Genomic DNA, 19,557 nt, shown 5'->3' on the forward strand with positions numbered 1-19,557 from the left:
TCCTCAAATTCGATTGTGATTGGTCAATTCTTATGACTCACGACTTTACGACTCGCATTGTAGACCTAGCATTACGCGGAGCGTTATGGCTTCTGCATACAGGACGCAGAAACGCTTGCCGCGCGGCAAGAAGCGACGCGGTAGCCAATCAACGTGTTGCTTTTCCGTAAGAATCAAAAGTTTATTAGCTACCGCGTCGCTTCTTGCCGCGCGGCAAGCGTTTTCGCGTCCTGTGTGCAGAAGCCATTAGGCTGAGTTTCCACTGAGCGCGTCACGCGTCGCGTCATCACAAGTTAACCAATCAAAACATCCCATTTTATTACATTACTTGTGACGGGATCAAAATGGGATGTTTTGATTGGTTAACTTGTGACGACGCGACGCGTGACGCGCTCAGTGGAAACTCAGCCTTATTAAGGGCCTTGGCATATAGAAAAACTTGAGCAGTAAGCAAATCAGCCAATCAGAGTCAAGAACTTAAGGCACGGCCCTAAGCGGTAGCGAATCCATACTGTTGATTTCTTAGGGCTGGTTTATAATAGCCGTAACCGTTGATTTAAGCCGTAATCTTTAAGAAATTGACCAATCACAGTCGATTATTCTTCTCACATTCGACTGTGATTGGTCAATTTCTTAAAGATTACGGCTTAAATCAACGGTTACGGCTATTATAAATCAACCCTTAGGCTGAAATCACATGGCATGTATTTTCCGCGTAACGCGTAACCAATTAGAAGAGCGTTTCGCATTTTCGGTTACGCATATTCGCGCTTCTGATTGGTTACGCGATACGCGTTACGCGGAAAATATCAGTCCATGTGACCGTACCTTTACGCTTACGCAAGTTACGCCGCATGTGACGGCACCCTAAAAGTCCACGACGCATCTAGTGATTTCACAGTCGACGGTCTACGCGTCTACGGGGTTCACTCGACTGACTACACGGCAACGGCAACGGCAGCCATTTCGACGCTTCTCGACGCTCTTTCACGCTCACGAATTCACCGGGACACGAGACACGAGGCACGAGGCTCTATTGCGTTCGTCGCGTTCACAAATTGTTATTGTTATCGTCGTTTATAATCAACGTTCTTCTTCATGAAACACCCCACTTCTCTATAGCGATTCGGTGAGTCGAACATTCTGGCGTGTCACATGCCGATATCTCATTCTACGATATATCTCGTCTCCTCTTTCCATTTCCCAACGCCAATAAATTGGATATATCGCAGCCCGCACTGTCCGCAGTCGAGAACACACGCGTATCATTCCTATTTATTATCCATTTATTATACATATTTCTCGAAACTCCTTTTCTGCATCGTAAGATTTTTTTCTTTTTTTGCCGCACCCACATGCTCGACAATCAACAATCCTTCAACGGATCATTCTCGTCTATTTACCAACAGTTTGTTCTTTTGTCGAAAAAGACGCTTACATGACGCTAGAGCATGTGTTAAGATGCATAAATCGTACCCGTAAACCGTAAAACGGAACTAACGCGAGATACTTGAAGCCGGAGAGTTTTATTTATTTATTGTTAATATTGATAATATACATATTTCTTTGTTACTTGAGGCCCTTGAGGGCCAAGTACGCGTGAGCGTAGTGATACAGAACCAATCGTATATTAACATTTAAATATTTTATTTTAATTTCTATTACCAATATTTTAATAGTTACTACTTTGTGTCGCTACTCCACGTCATTATGAAGTGGATGAAAAGAAAAAATGGAGTGTGTGTTTAGAAGCCACGTGAAAACTCAAAAAACTTTGATCGATTTCTAACAAAGAAAGAAAAGAAGATTTTGAAAAAAAATTTCATAAACATTGTTGAAAGATAAATCTGAAAATTTACGAAAGCAAATTAAGAAAATATAAGAATTTAATTGTGATAATTTTTAATTTTTATTAATTCCTGATATCAGTACATCACTAGAGTGCTACAATGCACCAGTAAATCCAACTAAAAATACTTGGATTTTTAATTAGGAAAATAGAAAGATGGAAATAAAGAAAATATGGTGCTATTTCAAGGCGAAACAGATACATCCATACTAGTGGAAGAAGTCATTTATATCTTTTGTTCAAGTATTCGTGTCGCTCATCTAGCTGTAACATTCTGTTACTGTTTCTGATTTAATATTTTGTTTAATTTTCTGTTTTTCTTTTTCAAATATATAAACTTATTACAACGTATACTTAAAAGATAACGTTTAATGTAGTACAAGAATTTGTTGAAAGAAGTACAATATATAATTGTCATAGTTTTCCAATCATTACATTTTCCCTCGAACACTATCATTAAATATATGTAACGATTATAATATCTAGTAGTGTTGAAAATAAAAACATTTTGACAAATTATGTTTGAAGGGAATAAATTCAAGCTTGTAATTTGATAGATAATAACTGCCAAGAATAAGAAGGTGAATGCAGACGCAATTTATAAATTATTGTAAAATTGTTTAGGTACAGTGAGGGGGACCTTGATGTATGTTGCAGGGCTTTAGACGACTCGGTGTGTGTTAGGTGTCAAGGACAGATTTGGCCTCCTCGATGGATTTTGCACAATGATATGGTGCAGTTAACTTTTCTGCTTCTGCATTTCATTGTTCTTCGCTGATGAGTGGTTTGCTGCTCGGTCATCTTTGTTCTCAATCAACTCTTATCTTTCGTCGTTTTAGCTGAGAAAGAGAGAGAAAGAGAGAGGAAAAGACAGAGTAAAGAAGAAAGAAGTGTCTAAAGTCTAAAAGGTAATGCTAAATTACATAATAAATTTAGTTCATAATTTTTGGAAAGTGTTGTGATTTTACTACACAGGCAGATTTAATTGTCTATTATATTTCAAAGAGCTCTGTGAACGTCTATTTATATATATGTATCTCTCTCTCTACATTTATATATATATAAATATATTTATATATATATAAATTATGATTTTACTTTGACTATATACTCTGAATCTTACATACGAGGGTAAGTAATTTATAATCACAAATTTACAAAAAAAAATAAAGAGATTTTTAAAAACATATTAACATATAAACAAAATGGATGACATGATCTATGTTTACATTTATACAATTTGTTTTTATATGTCTGCCGTAAAATATAATCTCCGACACTTCGACGTATTATTAAATATAAACTGAATAAAAGTCACGCAGGACAATATAATTTTTTGCACTGGAAATAAAATCATAATCATTTAATGTCTTATAAAAAATATCGATTAAATTATGTAATTTTATTCCTTCAGGAAAAAAATCAGGAAAATTTTCAAAACTATCTCCTTTTATTTCAGATTGAGATTAGTCTTAAAAGAATAAATTAATATTTTTTGCAATATCTTATTATTAATTCAACATTCTTTTCATCTTTGTTAAAATACTTTTAACGAATATTTAAAGACTACAGCCATTTTTTACTCAGGTCTTTATTATATCTCACGAAATGTACAACAGTTTTACATATATAATTTTAGGAAAATTATTACGTTTTTATTTATTTTTTTTTAATTAATGAAAGAAAGGTAAGTTTTGATTTGATTTGATTGCAGTAATGTTATTATCTATCTGCTTTTTAAGATAAATAAAAAAAGAAAAATGTTTTATCGTAACATCAAAGATGTCAAGGATTTTGATGATATTTTCAAATTATAAGATACTCAAGGTGAATTCGACAGAATTTTAAATTAGATAATATTCAGTTAGTATGATAAAAATTAATATTTTTTTATCAACTTTTCGGTAAGAAAGAATTGATTATGCTTTTATTAAAGGCCTATTATTATATTATATTTTTTAATATAAAAATCTTGATATTCAAGTCAAGAGCAAAAACTAAATGTTAAAACTAAAATGTTAAAACTACTACTGTTGGACGGAAATATTCACGGCGCTTAATTCTTCCCCTAGTCTCCCTCACGCGAAATGCAGTTTTATTACATGGTCTGTAAGAGCTGAGGATCATTGGTTCTTGTTTACATTTGATGCATTAGAATGTGTTACGATGACCATTGAATCATTTTCTATGCGCTTCGTTACTCATCACATTGAGATATAAAAATGTTAAAACTTATCTAACCAATGCGAAATTAAAAATTAAGCGTAAAAAATACTATAAACATGCAAAATTCCGAAGAATAAAAAGATTAATTAATATCTATTCGTAATTTAATGAAATGGCGAAGAAATTATGTTACAATTCCATAACAAACCGTATTAGTACCTTGCAGACGCGCATATATGAAGATATGCGATAAAACCTCTACAGCTTTTTTACAGTTTTCGTTCTACATACACGCTTACCTCTATGATATTTCACGATAATATACATTTACCAAGTGAAATTATCATGACAAGTAGTGATCTGAAAATTTACCTGGTAAAATTACCAATTATCTGGATAATTACTGTTATCATCATTGTTATCTCCAATATATCATATACGGAGAAATAAAAAGTCGACTTGTAATACAACATTTTTCTCTCTATTCCATTGAACCGAGATCTTCGACTTCGACAAAACTTGATGTCTAAGAATTATCGCAAATAACGGTACGCTTTTGTCTTTATGTGATCTTAATGTATAGATCGATTGCGACATATACATAACGCAGGAAGAAAGCAGCAACGGATGACTGAAGTACGTTGGTGCAGCCGTGATTTATCGACTTGCTTCCATCGTTGCGAACACTTTGGAATCGAATTGCGCATGATGCATTTTCAGATGTATACGACGTAGACCGATTTTCTCGCTACTTGTTTCATACATACGCCATATGCACGCACATATATCGTCAAATATATCGTCAAACTGAGACTTGTTCCCTTTACCTTTTCTTTTTTATTTTGCCGTTAACGACTAGTGCCGATGGAGTCTTTCAATATTTCTCTTTTGTTATATAATATAATAAACGGAATCTAACTACATAAGTGAAAAACAATATAGCTATGGTCTGGTGTGTTCAACGAAAGGAAATCTAAAAGCACCTCTATATTGACCTGGAGTGATCGCTGGTGAAAGAGAGAGAGAGAGACAGAGATACGAGTATACTATGTCATGGTCGTTCCAAACCAATTATAAATCGATGCAACTGCATATTCGGATTGTTTGAACAAAAAGCTGGCGACTGCAGTTCTCACTGTTACACCTAGCTGGCTGATATATTGTATATTTCCAAGTTATACTTACGTTTGTGTAAGTTTTCATGGTGGTCGAGCTGAGTCGACGAGGAGTCACGAGACAACTCGCATTTTTCCACACACAACCTTCCACCCTCGAATTTCCTTTACATTCTTGCATCTCCAAACTGTTCTAAATTTCGTGAAATTTCTCAATTTTACGTTAAATCTAACACATCGCGAAATGTTTACTGATCTTATATATAAAAGCAGAAAATTTAGTTATATTTAGCAATATTCCTCAGTACAATTCTAAATATACGAGATATTGCAAATACGTTTTTTTTTTACTTGACATGTGCCAAACGCAAAATTTAAAAAATATATAAATCTCTAAAGTGTTATTCTACACAATTAAGCTACTTCACTGTAGCAGCAATTGTAGTAACAATATTCAAATGCTAACAAGTTTAACGAAATAAGAAACAAATTTTGTGCGATTCTGTGTTATTGATACAAAACTCATTTATTTATCGTGGTATATTACTAAATACTATCTTTCTACATTATATTATTAGACATCGTAATTAAATACTTTTCAACATTAAGTGGAAAAAGAAATACGATGCTAAGGTGAGCAATCATTCATCGTATCAACACGTATCACTTTTATCGATGTTGCGTGAATTTCGAATAAACGATATTCGAATTCTGCGTAAAACGCGCTTCACTAATATTTGCCTAAAATATGTTATGACAAGACATAAATAATTAGATAGATATGGTTTTTAGCATATAGATAGAAATTTTAATACAACCTTAATATGAATCGACTATTTTACCTATATATTGCACCAATATTATTGTAATCTCGAATACATGTATTCGCATTTTATCCTTGCAACAGCCTTGCTCTTTGCTGTCTTCTTGCTACATTGTTTAATTAAAACGTGCCTAAAGAACATGTTAAGTGAGATGTTGTTTTGTAAGCGAGATATTGCGATCAGATCGTATGACACATTCGTCTTCCATATATGTTGACCTATTCCATATAATCTTATTAAAACACTCGATGAGACGCTACGTTGGTTTTTCATTTTCGTCATGAGCACTTCTAATTACTTCGAAATACTCCTAAGAGAATACTCTGCTTGAAATCGAATGATTTTTGGAGTATACTATGCGAAGTGTGCTATTAATTTTTCTCTTCGTCCTGAAGAAGATGCCGCTATCAATAAGGAGATAAGCGTTAATGGGATATGAAGCGGAAGAAGCGTTACGTATGCATTCGATGTAATCGATTTGTTTAATCCGTGAGGGATTTACGAGAGCGCTTCGATCAAGCACAACACAATCGTTGATCTCTTTTTTTTTTCTCGACCTCGACGAAAGGATTCAGCAGTTCATGGCAGATGGAAGCCGAAGAGATGGAACGAGCGGCGCGGCGTCGTCATGCTCTTCGAAGAAACACACGTGTTTGGCACTTTGTGTGCCAAAAACTTAAAGCAACGGAAAGTGATTTGCCGCAGCGATCATTTAATCCAAAAAAATTATCGACAATTTCTTTCTCTGCGATTCCGAATTTATTAAAAAAAAAATTCTATGTATGCGTGCATAGATACCAGCCGTAAAAGCTCTTGGATGAATTACATATGGTGTTCCGAATTTTGTAGTATGACGATTTTGGTTGTTCATTTTTAATTTATTCTAGTGTGAAAATGTATTTGTCATTTTGTCGGAGTTCCAGTCACTTCGTATTGAATCCGTTCATCTTAGAACATTGTTCTTTAATGATCGAGTCGTGGCTAGTAACCACAGCCTCGCAACGGTGGAACGAGTAATATGTCGATTGCAAATATGATCATCAGGGAGTCAAGAATCGGCCGATCGCTACCTCTCTGGCGTGAAAATTACCGGTTACGGCGTCATTATAGTTGCCTGAGATGCGACGACTTCCAAATAATGCACAGAGTAAAACTGCAGGAGAACGCTCAGTGGAAAGTTACTCTCCCCCATTCCCAATTGCTGTCTCCGTAAATGACAAATTTATTTCTTTTCCGTTTAATCCATCAGTTCGAATATTTAAAGATTGAATTGTTAAGATGATAATAGATAAATATTATCTTGTGGCAGATAAATAATATTTATCTTTATGAATAAAAATGACTTTCTTTTCGTTCAATCTTTAATTTAAAGCATTTAAAGATCAAACTGCGATTTGCCGAATAATTGATATCTACGTTTATTCATAAATACGCATCACTTTCTCCGCACTTAATCCATAAACAAATGACTAATTGATATACTTAAAATAAACGCAAATTATTTCTCCGTATTTAATTCAAAACTATAAAATAAAGAATATTTACAACACACCGACTCCGCAAAACAATCTATATATTTTATCGTTTACTTTCCTACTCCCCCAATCCATCATTTAAAACACTTGAATTCAAATTCTCACTCCGAAACTGGTACCTATGTTTATTTAGGTATAAATGTAATTACTTTCTTTTTTTAATCCATCCAAATAATTTTCTGCTTAAAAAGATCGAAAGATCATAAATAAAAATTAATACATAATTACATGAGGTACTTGTAAAGCAATTTTTCTCACGATTTTCTCGACGACTGATATTTATTTATATTTACTGGATATGAAACTTTTTATACCTCAAGTTTGCAGCCTATTTTACCCGAGACATGTTTGAAGCTTTTTTTCGAGGGTGTCTAAAGAATGTACGATTAGTAAAAAAAAAAAGAATATAAACTAAACTCAATGACTCGATTGTTGATGTACGGCCATAACATGTGTGGGTGGTTTGTGTGTCTTGGAACGTTCCTCTGCCAAAACTTTGATGCCATTGGAATTCGCTGTAACAATAAAGCCATCGAGCGCACATGTGTTGCTGTAAGTTTCTTTTTTAGATATGCTGAAGTAAAACTCGACATAAAATAATACTTTTTGTACTGAACTCTAGCTTTGTCATCCTAATGTATCTTATTTTTTTATGGTAAGACTGAAATTAATTTGTCTTTTTGCTTATATAATAAATTGTTAATTATTGCCTGTTAATTTTCATTATATTTAAAATAAAATTTATTTGATAATCACCTTTTTTTGAGTTTTTTTTTTCGAAATAAATGTAAATGTTTAAACGATTTTTCATCGAGATTCTAAAATCGATATAACTCGTAATAACTGTAATAAGTAATTTAAACATATATTTCACAAATGATAATGTTTAAAACGCATATTGTTCGTGGAAATAACAACCGAAATAACACCTCTTGCGTAATAAATCCAATTGCCCGATTTGATCGCATACCTATTCTTGCGTGACCTTTTACGATTCAGCGCGCACCGTTAAATGCAAATAACAAATAAAAAGATTGTGATAAAAATATTTGCAATAATATCCTATCGCTTATCTTTATGTCTGTACGAAGGAAATAAGTAAAGCTATAATTATTTTGAGTACCAGAAATTATCGATATGTGCGTTACTTGATTAAGAAGGCGCTTCGTCATACGCTATCTCGTTCGTACAATCACATTCGCTTTAATTGCTTCAACGTAGAGAGAAAGTTTTAGGTGTCACCTCGAAATACTGCGGAAACCAACAACAACAATACGGTTGCGCGTGAACACGAGAAATATACATCTATGGGTGCGATCCATTTTTGGCACTCCAAACGTTCTTGGAAACATTTCATTCTTGTTGTTTATCAAATGTTAAACAAGGACAAGATGATGCTCTGAAGCGTCTAATGCTATAGGATCGCACCCTATAATCTTGGCCGAAAATTATAGAGATTATTTTTTACTTGATTTTATATTTAGATATTAGAAAGCTGTCGGAAATATGACGAGAATTGAAGTATCCATTCTAGATAAAAATAATGCGAGAGAAAAGATAAATATATTTTATGCACTTCAGTTCCTTTAATGTAACATATATATACTTATATACGAATTATATAGTCTCGTAAAATGAGTCATAAATTAGTTGAAATAAAAGGCAAATATGCATAGCCGTACACTATCTAAATGAGTATCTGGATCAGACCTAAACATATATCAACTAAATATTGGAACTTATTAATCGTTTATTCTCTCGATTATTCTTAGCTTAATTTATCGAAATGATTGAAATTAATAGGAAGAATAATATCCTAGGATATATACGTAAACAAGCGTGTCAGACAACAACAATTAAACTAGAATGGCTTATGTTCATTGTTCGTGAATTTATTTAAATCCATTACGTTTTATCCAAGATAGAAAAGGAGAAACGAGAAGTAAAAAGTTTTTACCGTCTTGATCCGAAATATCTTATGGAAGTAAAAATACAGTCGAAATAAGAAAAGAAAGTTTAAAAAAGTCAATCTCGGTTGTGAAAGAAGTAGAAACGAAAGATCCAGTGATAAAAAGATGTTATGGAAAAAAAACAGTTATTCTAACGTGATGAGTATATATATCACGTGAGAGTAAATTGATTAAGTTTGCGTGTATAATAATAAAAAAAAATCAAGAAAATAAACGGTATCATAATATGTAAAAAGTATGTGTAATAAATAACAATCTCATGTAGATGTAATAAATGTCTTAACTCTATTAATGTATATAATATGTTAACTCTATTAAATTCTATGCAAAGAACGTGATGTGAAAATAAATAAAGACATTTCTGAAAAGAATACATTTTACTTTTTTTTTATATAAGCGTGCGTATACCGAACATATTTGCCAAATGTGTTCTCAATTAATTGAACGATTTGGCGATCACGACATAGATCCACCAAAGATGTCTCTTCTTTCCGCCGCTTAATTTCGTTGCCTCTCGGTTCGGTTGCAGATACAAGCGTCGTACGACCTTTGAAAATGAGCGTCATAATCAGACTGCAAAATCTGGCGTGGTCCGCCAATGCATTGGACATACGCCAATTTTTCAGAGGCCTGAGTATCCCGGAGGGAGGAGTCCATATTGTCGGCGGTGAATTGGGAGATGCGTTTATCGCATTCAGGTAACTACTGCTACATGAATTCCCGTTTGTGTGCTCTAAAAAAAAGGAATGTGTCAGAGAGCATAATGATTTTGCATCTTATTTCCTGCGTTGTTCGCTTAACATATGTAGGTATACAAATACGTAATACCTTGAGCATTTTATGTGATTATTACATTATACTTTTTATGACCTACACGTAAAATCATGAATCTACAGTCGTAAATTCCTCGAATGGAATTATATATATGCATTACATTATCTTATATCATTTACACACAGCTAACTTGATTCGTTTATGTTTTTCATGTCTATGTTATTCATGTTAACAATTTATCAATGATTTCTAATAAAAGATAGTAAGTTTTTTTACCTAATTTGTAATTAGTTTTATTGTAGCGGAAACTTAGAGTCTCGGTAGATTATTATTACGAACGTGAGTTATATTATTACGAAAACTTGTAAAACAAGCTGTCGATATAAGTATATAAGGTAGAAAATTAATTTCCGGTTTTTATCAGATCGCGTTATTAGTCACAGTATTATATAATAGTATAATATGATTAACCTTTTTATTTTCACGCTCTTGTCGCGTGCTAAAAGGATTTAAAATTATCAAGCGTAAAGTCAAAATTAAATATATCCATGTAATATCCGCAAAATGAGATAGAGTGATTATTTCTTTTTGTGTACAACTTTGAATAGTAGCAGGAAATAAAGGGATGCAGTTTTTTAAAAAGAAAATAATGGGCATTAAACAGCTTTTAAATTTCTACCGAATTTGTGGAAATATCGATAAAAAACGAATCGCGACGTCAGACAGATCTCACAGACATATCATTTCGCTATTGCAGCACCGACGAAGATGCCCGCCAGGCAATGATGCACGATGGCGGCAAGATCAAGGAGATGAAGATTAAGCTGCTATTGAGCTCGCGCACCGAAATGCAAAAGGTAATCGAGGCCGCTCGGCAGCAGACTTTGAGTTTGCAATGCATCATGCAAACCGCGCCGGTAGTGGTACCGCCTGTGGTTTCTACCAAGCAGCCCGGCTCGCCGACGGATAAAAGGGACAAGGATAACGACAGCGAGTCCAGCAAGGACCGAAAGGATAGACGCGACCGATCGAGATCGCGGGACCGCTCGCGGTCGCGCGACCGCGACCGTGATCGCGATCGGCGCGATCGGGACCGCGGGAGAGACCGACGACGACGGGATCGTAGTAGGTCGCGAGACCGGGAACGCGACAGACGAGACCGGCGTCGTCGCCGAGACCGATCCAGGTCGCGCGACCGCACGAGGTCGCGTGATCGCGACTCGAAGAGGAATTCGACGAACGACAGGCGCAAGGATACTAACGAGGATGATAACAGCGAAGTCGTGTGCGTCGGTCAGTTTCACAAGGACAAGGCATCGACGGCTACATCGAAGAAACCGCTCGAGAATGGCATTTGGGAGGTTCCGCCACAGACGCAGATGCAGGCCGCTCTGTTGGCGCCAAGCATCTTGGGCGCAGGCGTCGCCGCTCTGTCCCAGGACTCGGAGACTCAGCGTTCGGCCATAGCCGCCAGCTTCGGCACCCCGGTGATGGGCCAGCAGCCGATGTTGCAATCTGGACAGTTCTCTATAAACGGCCTTAACGGCGTTGGCAATCTCATGCAGCCGCATATACAGACGCTCGGACATACAGTAGGCATGACGTCGTTATCGCAGAATCTGAACACCGCCACTAGTCTACCCAGTTTGGGCGGTCTCGGAACTCGTCCTAAGGAACCCTGGGGTCAGAACGACCAGGGCAGAATGGATCAGACTGGGCGATTCTCCGGCCGGTCGAATCAATTCGGTAGTCAGGAATACGGCGCTACCGGCAATTACCGCGGTACCAGGCCGAGCAATCCCTTCCTGAACAAGGTGCAAGAGCTCGAGGGCCGTCGCAATCCACACGCGTTTCAGGCTGGCGCCTCCAACTTTGGCAGCTACGACAACGATCGGCCGACGTCCGGCAGAAAGTCCGGCAACTCGAGATTCTCCAACGAGAATAAGAACGGCAGTAGTGGAGGTCATTGCGTGGAAGTGCGCAACATGCCGTTGAGCGCGACATATGCGGATCTACGCCACGCGTTCCACGGTATCTACATCAGGAAGGACGGCATGAAGATAATCAACGATAACCACGGTAACCGCGTGGGCATCGCGTATATCAAGTTTGGCAAGGCCGAAGGTAAAGAACTCGCGTTGAGCACGACGAGATACGTGCGAGGTTCCGAGGTAGAGGTACTCGATTTGGACGAGAGTATCTTCGATAAAGCGGTGAATTCTTACTCGCCCGAAAGTAGGGAGGACGGCACCGACGGCGACGTTAGAAACTCTATGTGCATCCTGCTGACCGATCTGCCGTCCTTCACCAAGGAGATGGACATAGCCAAGCTGTTCCACGACTGGAAAATCAACGATCTCTTCATCACCAATAGCAAGGAGACCGGCACCACTCAGTATATGGCTTACGTACAATTCGCGCGACTCGAGGACGCCAAGTCGTCGCTGAGTACGCCGCTCAAGATCGGTAGCAAGCAAGTGACCGCGACCGCGATCAGCGAGGACAAGTTCGCGCAGGCGAAGCGCGAGCACGAGCAAGTGAGCATGCACCAAACGGATTGTATTCTTATGCGCGGCTTGCCATTCCAGACAATCGACCGCGACATCTTCGACTTCTTCTCGGACATCGGCATTGTCCCGCTCTGCATTCACATGATGCTCAATCAGCAGGGCAAACCGGCCGGCGAATGTTTCTGCGAGTTTGACTCACCTGAGAAGGCGGAACGCGCGATCGCCAAGAATGGCCTGCCGCTTGGCAAAAACATCCCCACTATCGAGCTGGTACCACGCGTCAAGATGCTCGAAACCCTCGGCATGATGGAAGCGCAACAGCAAACGCAGCAGCAGCATTTCCCGATGCAGGAACAGCACGGTCAGAGGCCGCCGCGCTTCTCCGGCCCGATAGGCCATATGTTGCGTTTCGGCAGCACCGGATTTGGGCCCCGTTGTCCGCCCGGCGGCCTAATGGGTATGCCGCGTCACATGGGTATGGGCCGTCATCCACCGTCCATGGACTACGTCGAGGGTTTCGGTAAACCTGGCTGCGTGTTATCACTCGAGAACGTGCCGTTCAAGGCGGACATCAACGAGATTATCGAGTTCTTCGGTGATTTTGATGTGAAACGAGAAAACGTGATTCGTCGCTACAACGAGAGGGGCATGCCGACGGGGGATGCGCGCGTGGCCTTCTCGTCGCCCAGTGAGGCACAGCGAGCGCTCAAGGAACTTAAGCATTGCAAGATGCGGGAGCGTACCATATACATGAAAGTGGCGTGAGATCTATCATTCCGCCATGGAGTGGCTGATGACAGCACGTGAAAGGACACCGTCACCGTTGCGACTATATCCGTTGCGGCCGAATCGAATATATTCATACGAAGCCCTTTGTGCGCGGACGAACGAACGCAATATCCAATAGAACGTCTTCTGAGAATTAACATAAGAGTCGGTTTTATACGAGAGAATCCTTGCCAATAAGTGCTCAATAAGGATAAAGGTACTTCGGGAGATGTACAATGGAATGTCTTCTTTGTGCAAAAGACTGTACTTCCTTATTAAATTTGCGCCGATCTACGTGTACATAGAATGCATAAACTTAAGGAATTTTCTTTATTCACCCATTTATATCGCGATATGCCATACCGCCCAAATTGTTTCTGCCTATCGTAATTAGAGGCATTTAACCCATTACTTACTATTGTGTATTAAGGACTTACGTACGTTTAAAACACGATCGCATACACGTGTCTTGGATGAAAATGTATTCACCGCTGACATTGGAAATATAAATTGATCATACGATTACCAGGGAGTATGGGCGAATGTACATTATATAAATGTAAAGAATTTCATTATCTTATTTTTAATATCACTGCAATACCAAATAATGTTTAAGTTATAAGAACGAAAGAAGCTGGAAGCAGAGTACAAAGTTAGAGATTTAAATGATTGCGTTTGCTTTACGTTTGCTGACATGGACTAATATTAAATTAAAACTCGAAGAACCTGCAGTTCGGTGACGATGAAGGAGGCTATCTTTATGAAAAACGAGTACATGTGTTGTGTATATATATATGTAAGGTATATTATTACATATCTTACATAATGTCTGTGTACATATATTCATGATAAGTAATACATTACATGATTACATGTATATAAATGTAGAGATCACGCACCATAATCTTATGCGCAATCGTACGTGTACAACTATCGCGACTAAACTTGTGTAAAATAACGAACAATACCAATAAGTTTATAGATGCGCATGATTACACATTGTCATAAACTTGTGTTACGATGATAACGAACACTTGAAGACTTCAATAAATTTTTATTCAAATCTGGCCACGCCTTTATCTGAATTTAATGTTAGCATTAATGACGTCGCATTATTGATGCATAGATTGATTTTAATTGATTAAATATACTCAATTCTCAAATAATATTTTACTTGTGTCTTGTGTCGCCTCTCTTTTATAAAGAGAGTACGAGTGGTGCGAATCCTATTTAATTTCAATAATATTCACAGGAATTTTTGAAGGAGATACAAATAAAAATTCGGTTTCCCCTGTCTATTATATTTTTTATTATTTCATTTATTTACATTTATATATTACTTTTCGCGATCTATAAAAGCCGTTTTAAAAAAATCAATTTTTTAGAATTTATCGAAAAAAATTTTTATACTTGGAAAATGATCTGATTATGAGTGATTATTATACAACTATTTCGTTGATTACAAAAACAACACGATAAGCGTTATTTAATTATTCGCTAAATATTTAAATAGATATAAATTGCTCATGAAGGATTGTTTTTCTTTTATTTTCCCATTTTCTTTAGTCCACATTCGCGTAAAAAATTGTGTCGCCAATTTCTTGAGTGAGCTTTTCTTGTCAGTTTCAATCAGACGCGGCCTAGCTGCACTCTGTGTCGATGGCAAATTTTTTGCCAGTACCACCATACTGACCGTACCGTCTACCGTCCTAAAGGACAGCTCCGTGATGAAAGCGTGCTGCAACAAATCGACGCTGCCTAAATATTGAGTCACGGGCTATTTCTGTAGCCGCGCCTCGGCTATATAAGCCCGTGAGCCCGTGACATGTCCAGCGGCAATGGCGCATTTCAAATTATTGTGGCCTTACTCGGATGAGATTCTTCTCCGCATGTATATAGAATAATAAGCGCATAAAATATTTAAATTGAGAGCAAATTATTCGTATCTTATATCTTATTCAGGGTTGGACAAAGTCCCTCGTATAACATGAGATTCTATAAGCTCTCGTTTCAATATTCATCACATTTTAATTGACGCAAAGAAATATTATCGACCTTCGAAAAACTGTAGGTGCGTCTATCCCTAATGCAAGGTGATGTGCATTCAGTCGATTCTATTCAGCGATTTTTATCATAAAGTACGCGTTACATTATACATACAGGAAGATTGCGATTAACCTTGGTCTATTTAGATACAGGAAACTCGACTTTACCTATATCCGAAACACATTTGGCATACCAAACGTTTCGGAACGGTATTTATATAGCATTCAACATTCTTTGTCTTAGATTTTCCATTTAAACAGTCGAGACAACACTTGATATCTTCTTTTACGTTCATAATTCTTAAAGAATTAAAATATTGGTATAATTAAATATAATATCCATTGCATTGCTTAACTCTAGGTGTTATTACTACTCTTAATTTTTATCTACATCGTTATTACTACCACAGGTCTGAGAGCATCGTTATCTGCTTATAACTCATTGTTAGGCAAATACTTAATACTTTTCTTTTTTAATCCTTTTTTTATCGGAACGTCAAAGCCTGTTTAAGCAAAATTACATAATTTTATTTTGGAACCAAATATAGAGGAAACAAGTTGTAAAGGCTTAAAACAAAGGAGAATTTTTATATAATCAAACTCTGAAAGTTTCTATTCAAAGTTTCCATTCTATAGGTATAAAGAATAGAGATTGTAGACTATAGACTATAATAGATGGTATAGTAAACCTAGCTAAGTTAAAGCTCATTTGCGCTCTCCAAATGATGCACATATATTACAGTTATATAACAATAATTGCTTCCTACATGGTTGAGAGGTAACCACGCGAGATCGATTCTGCAATCGCAGCGACGACATCGCGTTACATTGTGATGAATTACGCAACCGATATTCATCGGTATCGCGATGCAAATTACGACGCTGACGATATCTACGTACGCCCCTTCGCAGTTCGCAGTCCTTCGTACATCTTACTGATCTCACACATCTGCAAACTGACAACCGACAACCGACACGATGCAAGGACGAGCTGAAATAGAGAAGGCGAGAATGAACTAATGAAGACTCGTATGAAGAGCGGAAATCTCTCGGTGAATCTGTGACAAATGGATGCTTTCTGCACCAACCTAAAAACAGATCGCAAAGAATCTTCGAAAATAGCAAAAATTTGCGCGCTGCGAATTGCGTGTAAACTCGCTGATTTAGTTTTAAATGCAACCACATCTATATATCGTCTCCTTTATCCTTTATCCTTTTCGTCACTCTTCTCTCGCCGTATTTTCTAGTAGGAATAACATTGCATCTCCTCCATTAAACGTTTTAATTATTTCGATATACAAGAAGAGTCGTATACCATATCCTTCGGCAGTCATAATCGCGTCATAAAATGATGTACCCCCTTCGACGACTACGGTTGTGAATTGTGACTTCATGACTTGTGACTCGCTCGGGAAATTTCATTTTGCTATATCCGTATTTCGTGTCAGCAGCGCCTACTCGAGAATCTCCAGGATTACGCATCTACCGTTTTAGGTAACGCGGTATGCGGTATCATCGTCACGAACACGCCACTATAGTACATTTAAGTGACAAGCATTCCAACAAGTTTCATTGTCAGTTATCTGGCAAAAGAATGAACAAGCTTAGCCATAAAGCGTGTATTCAAAAAATACAATTTACAGAGGGGATATTCTAATAGTAGTGTAATTTAATCTTTATGTAATATTGTTGGAAAATTATTTAGCCATAATTTGTATGGATTTTAATTAGAAAGGCCAAAGAGCAGCAGGAATTAATTTAACAAACGTACGCGACACGGTATTCCTCTCATTTCGGGATGACAAATTAGACATCAAACGATATCGATTCTCAGATCCTTTACCTTTACCGCGATCCGCGCAATACACGTAAACACGTACGGTATAGAATACAGGCAGAGAATACGTATACAGTCTTCGTTAAGAAATAAGGTCAACGAATTTTCCTCCGCATAACTCCCGATATGTAATGTATGCGGGACGTCTGGTGCATAAAGTCTGTAATCTAAAGCGCGTGTCTCGGTGCATGTCCCGCCGCGCTGTCGCGATGCCGAGTAAAATCTCACGTCGATCACCTCGATGTCGATGAATAAGGATACATTTTTTTTTCAATAAAGTAAGTATAAAAAAAACGTAAAATTATCATAAAATAAATATTGTAGTTTGTAGTATTCTAATCAATAAAAATATTATACCTCTATAAATTGAGTTTACGAAGCGTACAAGTCAAAGGCTGAAAGGCAAAGACGCCGCCACAACAGAAAACATTGATTGGTTGAAAGCAACTTCGGCTTCAGATATATTTACCGATTTTCAACAGTGTTTCCTTATTTTATATATTTAAAACGTACGACAAACTGCTCTTGACGAAAAACTATATACATATATTGTTGTTCCTTACTTATCGTTAGTATCCATTTTATACGATTATTTCATTATGATTATAACGTTTCTGTTCTGCGCAATGCAAGTCTGAAACTTACAAACGGGTAAAACGGAGTGTTCAAATGCTGCACTATAATTACATTATCTAATTTGAAGGCAAGCCGAAAATCAGAACGAAAGGTACGAGATACAAGATTGATAATGAGACTAATTCATTTCAATAAAAGATCAATATATAATGTCTATATAATAAAGAGAAATGTATTAATAACGATACAAGCATCAATCTCGCGGTGTTATTTATAAACTAGATCACTTCCTCACGGCACTCGTCAAACCATCGGTTCAATTAAGTACCGTTATCTTTACACAACGGTTATGCCTGCTGAGTGCTGCCGATGGTTGATTATATGCGCTTCTGGTGCAATACTCTTACGCGTATATGTACATTGGAATTACGCACGCGTAAATTCCGAGGTAAATAGGTAAATAAATTTGCTGCGCGAATAACAAGGCGAATAATATTCGTAGATAGATATTTATTTTTAACTATAAAGCTCGTGCAAAAGTTTTAACTCGTTTCTCTTATTTGCTAATCCTAGGAAAGAGCATCCTAGAAATAAAAAAGAAGGATGGATATTGCAAGACGCGTTAAATTGATTGATCTTTGTATATTTTCAATTTAATATACATATAGCGCGAACGTTTATCTGGCTCGATCGCCACAATTATAAGCATTTCAGATCTGCACTCTGCAGATCTGCAGATCTCGTTACAGGCTACAGGTTGTCGCAATATCACGGGTCGCGGATCGCGGGTTTGCTTGGGCAACTGCACACGCGTAAATGCGTAAGCTTAAGCACTACCGTTCTTACCGTAGGTAAGCTAAATATAAACAGCAATAGCTTAAGCCACTAATGGATCGATTCGACTAATGCTACTTCCCACCCTTCTCTCGTTTGACTCGTTTCATCGTACGTACCTGCTGTGAGTCTGTGAGCAACGTGGCGCTCGGTATAAACGTATAAACAAAACGTTCACGCCCACGAGTATTATACGTCTACGCAAATCCAATCTACGCTGCTCCATATTATAGCTCTATGCCATGTTCCAGGGTCCAGGTTCCAGGTGTGCACTGGTGGAAGTGCGCACCTGGAAACGTGCACACGTCTACTCGTGGTCCACTTGTTCTGCCTACTCGCCTACTCGCAACGCGAATAAGAGCATGCATAAGCGAGTATGAAATAACAGTCATCTTAAGATTATCTGGATACACGGTATATGGCAAGCGAAAGCAAAATCCGAGATATGTATTTATATAACTTTATCAAAACTAGAATCTATGTAATAAAGTGGAACGGTCAAAAAAGAAGGGGAAAGTATCGATACCACGATTATTGCCAAGAAGCTATTTGAAGCAAAATATATAACAAAATTAATATCTCGTCATTATTGAAAGCAAAATATTGATATTGAATCTAAAACGATACGATATATTGAATGACACGAGGATGTTCTACATCTAAAATCGCAAGAGCGAGAGAAGATGACGAGTTTTAATCTTTTCTTTTTTGAATCATTTCTGAGCCATTGCATTGGTTTGTATAGTCATTGTCT

At 37.3% G+C, this 19,557-nt stretch overlaps 1 protein-coding gene and 1 long non-coding RNA gene across 4 annotated transcripts; one reads left to right on the forward strand and one right to left on the reverse strand.

Annotated features, from left to right (window-relative positions):
* Nucleotides 1-901: 901 nt before the first annotated feature.
* LOC139813731 (uncharacterized) lies at nt 902-14,578 on the forward strand. Of its 3 annotated transcripts, none has more exons than XM_071779401.1 (5): nt 902-1,129; nt 2,474-2,582; nt 2,689-2,757; nt 9,989-10,157; nt 10,991-14,578. In XM_071779401.1, exons 4-5 carry the CDS (start codon nt 10,015-10,017, stop codon nt 13,506-13,508), a joined length of 2,661 nt encoding a protein of 886 aa, XP_071635502.1. In that variant the 5' UTR covers nt 902-1,129; nt 2,474-2,582; nt 2,689-2,757; nt 9,989-10,014; the 3' UTR covers nt 13,509-14,578. The 3 variants fall into 3 exon arrangements, with proteins under 3 accessions (XP_071635502.1, XP_071635501.1, XP_071635500.1); XM_071779400.1 differs by having other exon boundaries at nt 905-1,129; nt 2,507-2,582; XM_071779399.1 differs by having other exon boundaries at nt 906-1,129; nt 2,507-2,757.
* On the reverse strand, nt 14,365-19,063 carry LOC139813736 (uncharacterized). The gene is made up of 2 exons (XR_011732228.1): nt 18,923-19,063; nt 14,365-17,139 (listed from the first exon to the last, which is right to left on the reverse strand). It is a non-coding gene; the product is annotated as an uncharacterized lncRNA (long non-coding RNA).
* Between the last annotated feature and the right edge of the window lie 494 nt (nt 19,064-19,557).

The sequence above is a fragment of the Temnothorax longispinosus genome, chromosome 5, assembly GCF_030848805.1.
Source record: "Temnothorax longispinosus isolate EJ_2023e chromosome 5, Tlon_JGU_v1, whole genome shotgun sequence".
NCBI classification, from domain to species: Eukaryota; Metazoa; Arthropoda; class Insecta; order Hymenoptera; family Formicidae; genus Temnothorax; species Temnothorax longispinosus.

Bases quoted from the DNA above. Each gene is read 5' to 3' on its own strand.
- LOC139813731 (XM_071779401.1), top strand. From the start codon at position 10,015: ATGAGCGTCATAATCAGACTGCAAAATCTGGCGTGGTCCGCCAATGCA. The intron at 10,158-10,990 runs GTAACTACTGCT...TCGCTATTGCAG, and splicing joins GATGCGTTTATCGCATTCAG to CACCGACGAAGATGCCCGCC.